The sequence below is a fragment of the Peromyscus californicus genome, unplaced genomic scaffold, assembly GCF_007827085.1.
Source record: "Peromyscus californicus insignis strain IS unplaced genomic scaffold, ASM782708v3 Scaffold_10__1_contigs__length_136768540, whole genome shotgun sequence".
NCBI classification, from domain to species: domain Eukaryota; kingdom Metazoa; phylum Chordata; class Mammalia; order Rodentia; family Cricetidae; genus Peromyscus; species Peromyscus californicus.
Genome location: NW_026294391.1, coordinates 1080431 through 1092566, shown reverse-complemented (window position 1 = coordinate 1092566; position 12136 = coordinate 1080431). Strand labels below are relative to the sequence as shown.

At 45.6% G+C, this 12136-nt stretch overlaps 1 protein-coding gene across 5 annotated transcripts; it reads right to left on the bottom strand.

The window, feature by feature from the left end:
• Window positions 1–646: 646 nt before the first annotated feature.
• On the bottom strand, window positions 647–12136 carry Cfp (complement factor properdin). Of its 5 annotated transcripts, none has more exons than XM_052761889.1 (9): window positions 6147–12136; window positions 5909–6059; window positions 4336–4511; window positions 3749–3919; window positions 3425–3616; window positions 3033–3206; window positions 2616–2807; window positions 2362–2473; window positions 647–843 (listed from the first exon to the last, which is right to left on the bottom strand). In XM_052761889.1, exons 1-9 carry the CDS (start codon window positions 6208–6210, stop codon window positions 678–680), a joined length of 1398 nt encoding a protein of 465 aa, XP_052617849.1. In that variant the 5' UTR covers window positions 6211–12136; the 3' UTR covers window positions 647–677. The 5 variants fall into 5 exon arrangements, with proteins under 5 accessions (XP_052617849.1, XP_052617023.1, XP_052618695.1 ...); XM_052761063.1 differs by having other exon boundaries at window positions 5909–6271; window positions 6698–12136; XM_052762735.1 differs by having other exon boundaries at window positions 6698–12136.

The following is a 12136-nucleotide window of genomic DNA, read 5'->3' as shown; positions in this document are numbered from 1 at the left end:
CAGTCCTCCTCCAGCCCAGATGCTCAGACTTATCTCTAGCATACAGTATACACTAAAGTGTTAAATGAACAAATACAAAAAGATGCATCTGGATTTGTCTTGGGGGTTCCTCCAGGCTGATGCTAACTCTAGCTTCTCTTTTCCCCTGCCCCAGCTCAAAGTGCATCATAGCCACCTCCTCAATGCCCCTTCCCCCAGCTATTTGTTATTGATAATTGTGGTGTTGGAGCTAGGCTGTTTTCAGTGGGTGGGTGCAGGTGTTTTCTCAGCTGGGTGCCAACTCTGGTCACATCCCACCCAGTTCACCACTTTGGCAGATCTGCCAGCTGAGGGGCTCTGATGAGTGGGTGGGAACCTAGGGAACTTCATAAAGTAAGAGACAACAACTAAATAGCACATGGGCCAATCAAAAAGTTCCTGCCAAGGTGAGCAGCCAATGACAAAACCCACCCTGTCAACAGTCTCCTAGCCCACCCCCTTATAGTCATGGCAAAGACAGGTTGGGTCTGGATACTTGCTTTCCAAGCTGCAAACACAATTGAACAAAATATTTCACAACAGGCCACTACTACTTTGCTCTAGAAAATTCATTGCCTCAATCAAGGAAAGGGGGCAGGTTTCCCCCCTTCTTTAAGGAATCTTAGAAGAGTTTAGAAAGGCTGGTTTATTGAGGGATTTTAGGGTTTTTCTTCCTCTGGGTCTTTGCAGGTAGGCACATGTAGACATGGCCGTTTCTCTTCCACCATCAGCTTCTGCCCCTGTAGCTCCTCACACAGTGGCCGTGGGGTTCCCCAGAAGGTAACATTCTTCTCACCCTGACCTTCGACCATGGAAACTGTAGGCCTGGGGTGTTGGGGAAGCAATGGAGGAGAGAAGCTCAGGGAAGGCAAGAATGCATTGAAAAAACTTTTTTTTTTAAAAGTCTGATCTCAAACTCAATGATCCCCCTGCTTCAGCCTCCCAGATGTGGGAATTATAAGCAAGTCTCATAACAAAACCTTTTTTGGTGGTATTAGAGATTGAACTTAGGGCCTTGTACTTGCTAGGCAAATGTTCCACCATACCCCATAGCATAGCATTCTTTTTTTTAGTTCCTACTGACCTATCCCCTCTCTATTTATTTAAAGAGTCTCACTATGCTACCCAGGCTAGCCTTGAACTCATGCTGTAGCCTAGGAAGGTCTTGAACATGTGGTCCTTTTGGCTCCAGCCTTTCAAGTAGTTAGGATTACAGGTTTGCACCACCACACCTGGATTAACAACTCACTGTGTACCTAACACTATGTCTAACTGTGATATTGGGCTATTTCTGATAAAGAAATAGAAAAGATAACTTCCTGTGACTGTTTCCCTCATCTAAAAAATGGCAGTAATAGGAATACTCTTACTTCCATACCCTTCTCTCTCCTCATACTCAACTTAAATCCTTATCCCAAACCATTCTTTCTGCTCCTCCTCCCTCCCTTTTCTTTTCTCTACCTTTCCCCACTTTATCCAAATGGAACCTTATATATTCAGGAAGATTTTTGCCAGGATTATTTCTTCTAGTAGGCAAGCCCTCTATTAATTTTCACCCAGATTCTCTCAATTGGTTCTTCTCTACATAGCCTCTAACTCTTCTTGAGGAACCAATGTGACACCCACAGCTGGGAGTATCACAGTGACAGGCTTCTCACTAGCTGTGAAAAAGGTCACTGAATCCTGACCTCTGTGGTGTAAGGAAGGGATGGGTAGCTTTTCTCATTCTATTTCCGGGGCCACTGTGGTGTCCAATAAACACCTAGGGTGGCTAATCAGCTCTGTCCAGGACTCTGCTCACTATTTGGTTGTCAGGAATGCTTCTCCCAATCCTCATCTGCCCAAAAAGGTCTGATTAGCTTTCTAGGCCCAGGGAGTAGTGATAGTCTCATTGCCACTTACCTGTCATTTTTATATGGATTCTATCATAGCTCATCATACCTGGGTCCCTTCTGTCCATAGATATGGGTTCTTTTATCTGCAACTGTTGCTAAAGAGGCCTTGGAGTACCTCAGGGCAGTGAAATGTGGAGCGGATGAATGGAGGTATGGGTGACTTAGTAAGTCAAAGTACGTTAACTAGGAGTTCAGTGGGGAAGGCCACATGAAAGACCGTGTGCATGGAAGCACTGCTGAGTGATTGCATTAGTAACCAAGGAGCACAGAGGCCATGAAGTCTTCTCTAATTGCCTCTCCTATTCTTTCTCTCCTCTTCTCTAAGCTGGGAGATGACACTGGCAAGGCTGGCACCTTTGATGCAGTGGTGAAGCTCAGTGTAACCAATTCTCTTCTCATTCTTCAGCATCATGACCCCCTCCTAGGAATACAATGTCCCCCAACTCACGGGAAATTGGGAAGCAAAGGTGTGCAGAGGCGCTGGCGGACACGGGTGGGGTTGGGTCCACATGGTGGTGTGCAGAGACCCCAGGTACTCCACTGTGACCATGAACCTTTCACTGCAGTGTGGAGAGTGGGGACAGAATGTCATAATCAAAACTGGAGGTCTTAATGGGAGAAAGAGACTTTAGGGACATAGGATCCCTAGCATTGCTACTGCATGGCTGCCCACCCTTACAGTACTGTCTGTGGGTTACTCACAGACACAGTTATGGATGTCATAGCAGTGTCGAATATCCTGGTATTTCCCAGAACATCGCTGTCCATTAAACTTGCGGCCTCCACAGTTCCTTGTGCGTGACTGCTGGCCCGGGATTTCCTCACAGCTGATGGACTTCATGTTCACACGGCTGCAGTGACTCCACTTCCCCCAGTCCTCCCACGCCCCGTTTACTGTAGAGACAAGGGGTAAATGGGTTTGGAGCCAGTAAAGAGCCTCAGGGGAAAGAATGAAGGCTATGGGAGGGAGTGAGAGTGAACAGCTGTGGGAGGTGAATCAAGGCATGAGGGCAGGAAGAGGAGGATCAGAGGCAGGAACAAGGCTTTGGCAGCAGGAAGTGGGCAGCAGTGATGGGCAGGGGGCTTAGAAATGGGAATGGTGCCTCCTAAGTTGCTAACCAGGGCAAGGCATGGCTGTGTTACAGACGTGGGTCCGAGTGGCATCACCAGCACAGAAGAGGCCCCCATGACGGGGTACAGGGCGATCACATGTCCGTCGTTCTAGGGTCTGGCCCAGGCCACAGGTTACTGAGCAGGGGCTCACAGGGCCCCATGGCCCCCAGCCACCAGCCACTGTTAGAATGGGAAAGAAAGCGAAATGACAGGCCACCTTAATCATGCATACACCCCAGCTTCCCTCTCTGACACCTCTAAACACAAGGCAAATTGTCTTCAAATGATGGGCTTGTGGTCACATGGTATAAGAATGCTATTCCTTCAAATGCCACAGTATCTTTGCCAGAAATCCAATGCTCCACTAGTTCTATGCCACTGATCTCATCACTACATACCTGGACAGGGTGGCAGGCCAGTGCAGCCCCGATGCTCATAGGCTGGTCCTGAGCAGGACTTCCCAGGGGGCTGGTGGGAAGGCGCTGGTGCAGAACATGTGCGGCTTCGTGTCTCCTTAGGTTCTTGAGTGCCACCAAGGCAGGTTCCTGAGCAGGGGCTCCAGGGGCCCCAGGCTGCCCAGGCCCCATGTGCTGTGTGGTAGGAGTGGAGGGATGAACTATGGTCAAGAGTGTTCAAGTCTTTTCTCCCTGGCAGTTTTCTGCTCTAACCCAATAGATCCATTCTGGGTACCCCTTCAATGTCCTGTGGCTGCCCTTACTCACTGGGGCAGACCTTCTGAGTGTCACAGGCCTGTGATTGCTGGGCCTCTCCTGGGCAGTGGCCCCCACACTTAGGAGCAGGGTGGTCACATACTCGTTGACGGGTCTGGGTTCCTTTGGAGCAGGTGACAGAGCAAGGCCCCCACGGTGCCCACTCAGACCAACCACCCATTTCTGTGGGAGAAAAAGAGATGGGAGGTGGGGGTGGCACTTAGGATTCCTTCCTTTTATGTGTGTCCCACATAAGCTAACTCTGTCCTCCTATCTCTTGTTCTCGTGTTCCTATTCCTGGCCTACCAGCATTACTCATCTAGACTATGGCAGTTGCCTTCATACTCGTCCCTCTGCTTCAAATATGGCCTGTCTTCTTCCAAAATCAAGTCAAAGTTAATTTCTCCCCTTCCCACAATACAAATTACTCAGACTAAAGTCAATGTCATCACTTCCAAGCATTTTCCTCCAGAAATCCCAACCTCCTCAGTTTCCCTTAAAGCCACATACGGATCTGTCCTCAGGGCCTCTGAACTGATTCTTCTGGTCCTGAGGCCGGGTAATAAGGAGTGCATGCCCACATTGCTGATATTCCTTACCTGGACAGCATGACTGATCCTCACAGGCCTGTAGCTGCCACTCGAGGGTTCTAGGAGCCACCTTCTCAGAGCACTGCCCACCCCTGCCCACACAGCGCCTGTGTCGCAGTTGGGACCCCTCAGAGCATGTAACCGAGCAGGGGGCCCATGAGGACCATGGTGACCATCGTGGGGACCTACAGAGAGGAGCCCATGTTGCATCCTAGTATGAACTGACAAGATGGTATGTGGGACGCTAAAGAGTACAGGTTGGCACAGGAGGGGTTCTGGGTAAATATACAGGATGAATCAGTGAGCACCTACTTACCACTTAAGGATGGTGGGGGATTGAATAGGAAGAGGTGAGTATACAGTAAGTGTATGATAAATTTCATTTCCCTTTATGACAAGGGCCCTGGAAATCCCCCAGGGACTAAGCCATACACAATAAGCAAATGTAAGGACTTTTTAAAAGCCCAGAACTTCTGCCAAGAACCCAATAGGTCACCACCCTGTACAGTTGCAGGCAGACAGGAAGTGCTTAGAAAAACAGGAGCTCAGATACCCCTTCAGAAACATCCTAGAGCTATGCTTAGCCTCCTGCACAGGACTAGCTATGCGTGCTAGTGCTAAAGAGACATGAACGGTTAGCATGACTGGGGGCCCAGAGCTGCTTTTCCAAGATCTCCAAACCCATCATTTTTACAGTGTTACCCAGAGTACATAATAAGCAGTCATAAAATATATCTACAATACATTAAGATTCAACATATGTAAACTGGACGTCATGATTGGGAGACTTGAGGTTCTTTCAGAGATCAAACTGCCACAGAGGAATTGCACAATGAATGTGTCATTACAAATAAAGATTTGGGTATAGCCCTAAGAATTTCCCCAAGGTCCTCCATTCCTATAATGGATCTACAAACAATAAGTATGATCTGTTATAAGTTAGGAGAATGGAGCTACCACCAAAAATAGCTAAGTTGCACCCCACTTGCAATATTTACAGGAAGTCCTGACAGTGGTACTTTTCAACGAGGGCTGATTTTGTCTCCATCAGGGGACATTTAGCAGTTTCTAGAGTCAGTTATGGTTGTCTTTTTAAAACAATTCTCTCATACAATACATTCCGACTACAGTTTCCTCTCTTTCTACTCCACCCCCCAGCCCATGAGACCCACTCCTTCTGTTTCCCTTCAGAAAGGAGCAGGCCTCCCAGGGATATCAACCAAACACAGCATAACAAGATACAACAAGACTAGGTACAAACCTATCAGGGCTTGGAGAGGCAACCCAGTAGGATGAAAAGGGTCCCAAAAGCAGGTGAAAGAGTCAGATACACCCCCCACTCCCAATGTTAACCAGTAGAGGGAGTTGTTAAAAACACTTAGGGGAAGGTCAGGTATGTTATAAAATACCCAACAATGCTCAGAACTCATACCCCCAACAAAGAGCTCCAAACGGCAATAGTGCCAAGGTTTTAAAACTCTGAGCTATGGTCATGAGGAAGACTTGGGTGGGGGCACTCTTAAAAGCTCCAGGGAGAGAGTACAGTTCTGGATTATAGAGCTCAGCCCAGGTTCCCCCGAACCTGCATGCCTGACAGAGACCACCAGCGTGCTCTTGGAAGGCATAGGCAGCATTGAGACAGCAGTCTTCGACACTGATTTCTCCCCCAAGCAGGCCTTTGCATTTGCCAGAGGACTCCTCATACTGGGTAAAGCAGAGCACAGGGTCTGAACCTGTAAGATCAGGGGAGAAGAATGGACAATTAGGGTGTGGTTGGCCTGGGTATCCCTGGGAAGACATCTGGGCCCTCACCCACTTACCTGTGGCTGGCAGGGTAAGCAGTAGCAGCAGGAACGACTGAGGGGCTTGCATTCCAGCAAGCATTTTGAGCACTACGTCTTTGTACTCTCTTACAGAGAGGAGGCCTGGCTTAATCTGGGCTGATCTGTTCAAAAAAGAGGAACCCAGAGCAGAAGGAACTGGGAGGGTGTGACCTCTTTAGCTCTGACCTCTCCCTTGAGCCCTCTGCCTCCTCCTCTTCTCTCTCCTTTCCATTTCCTGTGTCACCCTTGTTCCTGCTTCTGACACCCAATCTTTGCCACCTAATACCCCACTCCACCCAGACACCTCTTAGTTTTCAATTAATTCGTATGAGACAAATTCTCACTCAAGGGCATTGGAGCCTGAAAATCTGGAGAACCACCTGGGTGTATGACCTTGGATAAGTCACTTTAAATTTTCAGCCTGAGTTTTCCTTATTTTTGTTTAAGAAAAAGTTTTATAATGTAGCCATACCAGGCCTGAAATTTGCTTTGTAGACCGGGCTTGCCTTGAACAGGCATGTCACACCATGGCTGGCTCATTTTCTTACCTGTAAAATGCATAATCTTGACTATAGTGACAGGATCAACTTCAATGGGGTACTGAAGAAGGGTGAAATGAGGGTAGCCCTCCTCAGGTAGTCTGTCAAGGAGAAGGCATCAGGGCAAGTGCTTCATCTTCCTTCTTGAAAACCCACCTCTTTCCTAAAAGTGAGGTTCCTGTGGTCAGCATGTATGTGTGGGAGGTCAATGCAAGGGAAGTGAGAAAGGGAAGTGGCATTGTGTGGGAAGTGATTCAGAAGTGGGTGGGGATGGAGGGTGTTTCAGGCATACCCACTGCCCAAAGGGGCCATCTGAAGAAACCCTTAGGGTCCACAGGGGTAGAGAAGAGTGAACCAGTTGGGCCATGTTCTATGAGTACCTAGGGCAGATAATATTTGCTTCTAGGCCTGTTTCCCTTTTATGTAAAATGTGCATACAAACAGGGCCCTGGGATGTACAGGCTTGTAATCTTAGCTGCTTTGGAGGTTCAAACAAGCAGAATGAAAGTTCAAGGCTTGCCTAGGCTACAGTGTGAGTTCAAGGCTACCTTGGCTAATTTAGTAAGATTCTGTCTCAAAAATAAAATTTAAAGAAGAGCAGGGTGGAGGTGAGATTGCTCAGTGTGTGAAGGTACTTGCTGCAAAACCTGATGACCTGAGTTTAATTCCTAGAGCTCACATGATAGGAGATAACTGACTCCCTTCAGTTGTCCTCTGACCTCCACATGTACATGGTGGCATGTGTAGTAAATGTTTAAAGGCTGGAGTGGCCAGAGATGTAGCTCAGTTGGTAAAGTGCTAGCCTAGCATCGATGAAGCCCTCAGTTTGTTACTTAGCATCATATAAATTGAGCACAACAATGTATACCTGTAATCTTAGCAATTGGGAGGTAGAGGCAAGATGATCAGAAGTAGTTCAAGGCTATCCTTGGCTACAGAACAAGTTTTAAAAATAAAAAAGCAAGCTGGACAGTGGTGGAGCATACCTTTAATCCCAGCACTCAGGAGGCAGAGGCAGGCAGATCTCTGTGAGTTCGAGGCCAGCCTGGTCTACAAAGCAAGTTCCAGGACAGCCAGGACAGTTACACAGAGAAACCCTGTCTCGAAAAATCAAAACCAAAACAAACAAGCAAGTAAAGGGATGGCTGGGAGTTTAGGTCAGAGGTATGCCATTTGCCCAGCATGTGAGTAGTTTTGGGTTTGATCCCCAGTACTGAAAAAATAAAGCACCTGACACAGATTTGTCACAGACTGAGAATGAAAATACTTAGAACAGTGCCTGGCTGTGTTTACTAAATTGTTAACATTAAGTGTTAGAGTGGTTCTCAGCATTAAATAGCATAGAGAACAGGACAGATAAAAATCACTGCCTCTGAAGAACTCACACTCTACAAGGGGAGAGTAGCAATAAACATCTTTTCCTGTGACCCTTGTTGGATGGCATCACTCTCTAGCCTTAGGACATACCAGAATCACCAACAGGGCTTCTCAATCCAACTGCAGATTGCTGGGTACCACCTATTTTTCTCTCAGCAGGTGTGGCATGGGGCTCCACTAACGCATTTCTAAAAATCTCCCAAGAGACACTGATGGCTGGTTTGAAGAACTTGGAGAAACACTATTTTGGTCCTTGATCCCTCTTTAGTTTTCTTGTGGGTCATATCTAGAGAAAAATTTTTTACAAGTGCCTTGTTTCACTGTTAATGACTGATACATCTTCAGCCCATTTTCCCCAAGGAAAATCTGAGCTCCATAGACCTTTTTATTTTCTAATTTTTTAAAACAAGCCTTAATGAGTAAAATTCTAGAACATGCTTTTAAAAACAGCACTATTGTGCCCTGGGGCTTAGTAGTAGACTGCCTACTTAGCATGAGACAGACCTTGGGTTTGATCTTTAGCATCACAAAAATAAAGTAAATAAATAAAAACAATCCTTATAATCCACAAAAAGGAGCTTGAGAAAGGTAACACTCTAGTTCTCCTGCAGTCACAGATAAGTACCACTCTACAAATTGAATCAAGATAAAATAAGTTGATCAGGGGTTGAAATAGAAGTCCCTCAAGGATCTGCTCTTGATTTGGGGATTGTACTGGCTGATTTTGTGTGCCAACTTGACACAAGCTAGAGTCATCAGAGAGGAACTCAGTTGAGGAAATGCCTCCATGAGATCCAGTTGTAAGGCATTTTCTTAATTAGTGATCAATGGGGGAGGGTCCAGCCCATGGTGGGTGGTGCCATCCCTGGGCTGGTGGTCCTTAGTTCTATAAGAAAGCAGGTTGAGCAAGCCATGGGAAGCAAGTCAGTAAACAGCACCCTTCCATGGCCTCTGCATCAGCTCCTGCCTCCCTTCGATGATGAACAGCAATATGGAAGTGTAAGCCAAATAAACCTTTCCTCCTCAGCTTGCTTTTTGGTCATGGCATTTCATCACAGCAATAGAAACCCTAACTAAGACAGGGGTGACAAAATTTCTGTTAATATTTGTATCCATCATATAAGTTCCCTATATCTTTGTCTGTAACTGTGTGCCCTTGAACAAAGGGATCTTGTTAAGATTCCAAGACTTCAGCTGTCAGTGCTGTTATCTTGTAAAAACAAACCTGCAATTCTGTCTGGCTCCATTATTCAATCACCCTTTACCCTGGTAATAATGTTATAATCGATATTTCCTTTGTTCCTACATGGCATACTCATAGGATTCCCTGTGGATGAAGGTTGTCGGCATTTTTTTTCTCCCATACATTAAGGTATTCAAACGACTTAACAGATTCCTTATTTAAACAAAGAATGAGAATCTGGTTTTATTTATCACTGCCTGATATAATTTACTTATCTGTCTTGTCAGTTTCCCTGAGTTATCAGTCCCATAAAGGAAGTTTTTTTTGGGGGAGGGGAGGGGAGGCAGATGAGACAAGTGTCTAGCCTTGAACTCATGGTAACCCTCCTGCACATTGGGATTAAAGGCTTCAGTCACACACATCTCGATGCTACTGTTGTTTTGAGATAAGGTACTTCTATGTAGCCCAAGTGGACTTTGAATTCATGGCAACCCTGCTGCCTCAGAATCCTGAGTGTTGAGAAGGGCAGAAACTTTTGTCTAATTTCTTAGCTGCTAGGTCTTCAGGACACCAGACAGACATGAGCTAACAGTAGATGACCAACAAAGATCTACTCAGACAATCAATAAATGAAGTAAAAGATGAATTTCTAGTAAGTACTAACAGGACATTAAAGAAAATTAGGCATCACCTTCTAGCATCTATTTCAAATGCTAGGACCAGGGAAGACTATCTAGAGATGATGCCTGAGGAAGGAGTGCTGGGCAAAGCCCAGGTGAATCTCAGCATTGCAACTTTTGAAGCACTGGAGGCTAAGCCAGGAGACTGAGCAGGAGGGGCCTGTGGAAGAAGAGGACAAGCAGAGGCGGCCCTGGCACATCCATTCTGTGATCTCTCAGATATGGCCTCATTTGGTCACAATCACTTTCTCTTATTTTGTCTATTTTTTTTCACCTATATACAGACTTCTGGATTTCTAGTCTCTAGTATAGCTTCTTAGGAACAGGCTCATATTCTTGTTCTTAAAAAATACATTTATTTATTTATTTGGTTTTTGTGTGAGTAGGTTAGAAGACAACTTGTAAGAGTTGGTTCTTTCCTCCTACCATTGAATCCCAGAGACTCAGGTTGTCAGGTCTGATTGTAAGTGCATTTACCCACAGAGCCATCTTGCTGCTCCCTTTTTATTTTACTAGGTCAGAGAACAACTTTTGAGAGTCAGTTCTCTCCTTTCAACAGGTATGTTCTGGGGATGGAAAACTTGTGCCTAGTTCACTTAACTGCTGAGCCATCTCATCTGACCTACACGTGATTTTGTGTTCATTTTTTAAGATAATAGGGTTATGTAGCTCACACCACCCTTGAATTAAATAGCGAATGATGATCTTGAACACCTGATACTCCTGCCTCCACCTCCTGTGTGCTAGGATTACAGGCATGCACATTTGTTTTACATACATATTTATATGCTTGATTACATAACCTCTCAGACACTGTCATTCACTCAGGGTGTCATTGTCTCTGCCACTGATCTCCAGCCTCATTAGTCTCCTACTAACAGACAGACAGACAGACAGACAGACAGACAGACACACACACACACACACACACACACACACACACAGCATCATGTGTTATAGTCTGTCTCATTTGGTTAATATCACCAGTACTTTCTCTCACTAGGTCAGTTTTACCACATGTATAAGCACAGTTCTACCATCACAGGAACTATTTCTTTCTTTTGACCTAAAATTTTCTTTCTTTTTTCTTTTTTTTGTTTTTTCGAGACAGGGTTTCTTTGTATAGTTTTGGTGCCTGTCCTGGATCTCGCTCTGTAGACCAGGCTGGCCTTGAACTCACAGAGATCCGCCTGGCTCTGCCATTTAACCCCATGAGTGCTGGGGTTAAAGGTGTGCAACACCACCGCCCGGCTCTAACATTTTCTTACATGCACAATTACTTTTGTACAGTCACCACTAAATAAGTTTCATGACGTTTCTTGCACATATAAAATCACCCTTCTCTCTTAAAACCACTTAGGTCACACCTCCAAGAATTGCCTATTATAGAGTTACAGCCTCCTCTGAAGAACTGTTACATGAACACACAAAGGCATAGTACCTCAGACACCTCATCTTCCTCATGCAGTAATGAATTTCTTCTCAATCACCATTCACCATGCCAACTCTTTTATTCACAGAGCTGTGTTTTGTTTTGAGACAGGGTTTCACTCTGTAGCCTAGGCTGGCTTCAAACTCACTATGTAGCCTTCAACTCATGGTAATCCTCCTACCTCAGTCTCTGAGTGCCAGAACTGGAGGTATGAACCACCATGTCCAGCAAAGAGTTTCACATACAGCTTCTTAGACACTTGGTCCACTCACCATTCAGTCTCACCATCATTTCCCCTGAGTCCCTTCTGATATACAAGGTCACTAATTCACAATTGCTACAAGGCTTTCATTAACTCTCCTGTGATCAGTTTCCCATGCCCTGGTCAAACACACCATCATTTTCCTCATACAGTCAGCTATCATGGATACATTTGTACATTTAATAGCCTCCAAGTTTCTCACATACCCTGATTGTGGTCATATAGTAGTTCACTGTCTCAGTCTCATTTTGTTTTCCATACATAAGGTTTGATTCAGTTTCATGAAATGTTTCAGACTTACATACTTTTCAGACACCATTTGGTTGTCAAGTTTCTCTCTCATAACTGCTGACTATGAGTCCTTGCTACTGCTGGCCCCATGTGAACAGTCCTTTCCTCCTCCTCACAGCCAGGTTTGTGTTTCAGCTCCTCAGCCTTACCAGAACCTGTGGGGAAGCTGCAAATGTTAATTGCAAACCAGTCCACCACTCACTAGACTCAGGGTCACAGCCCC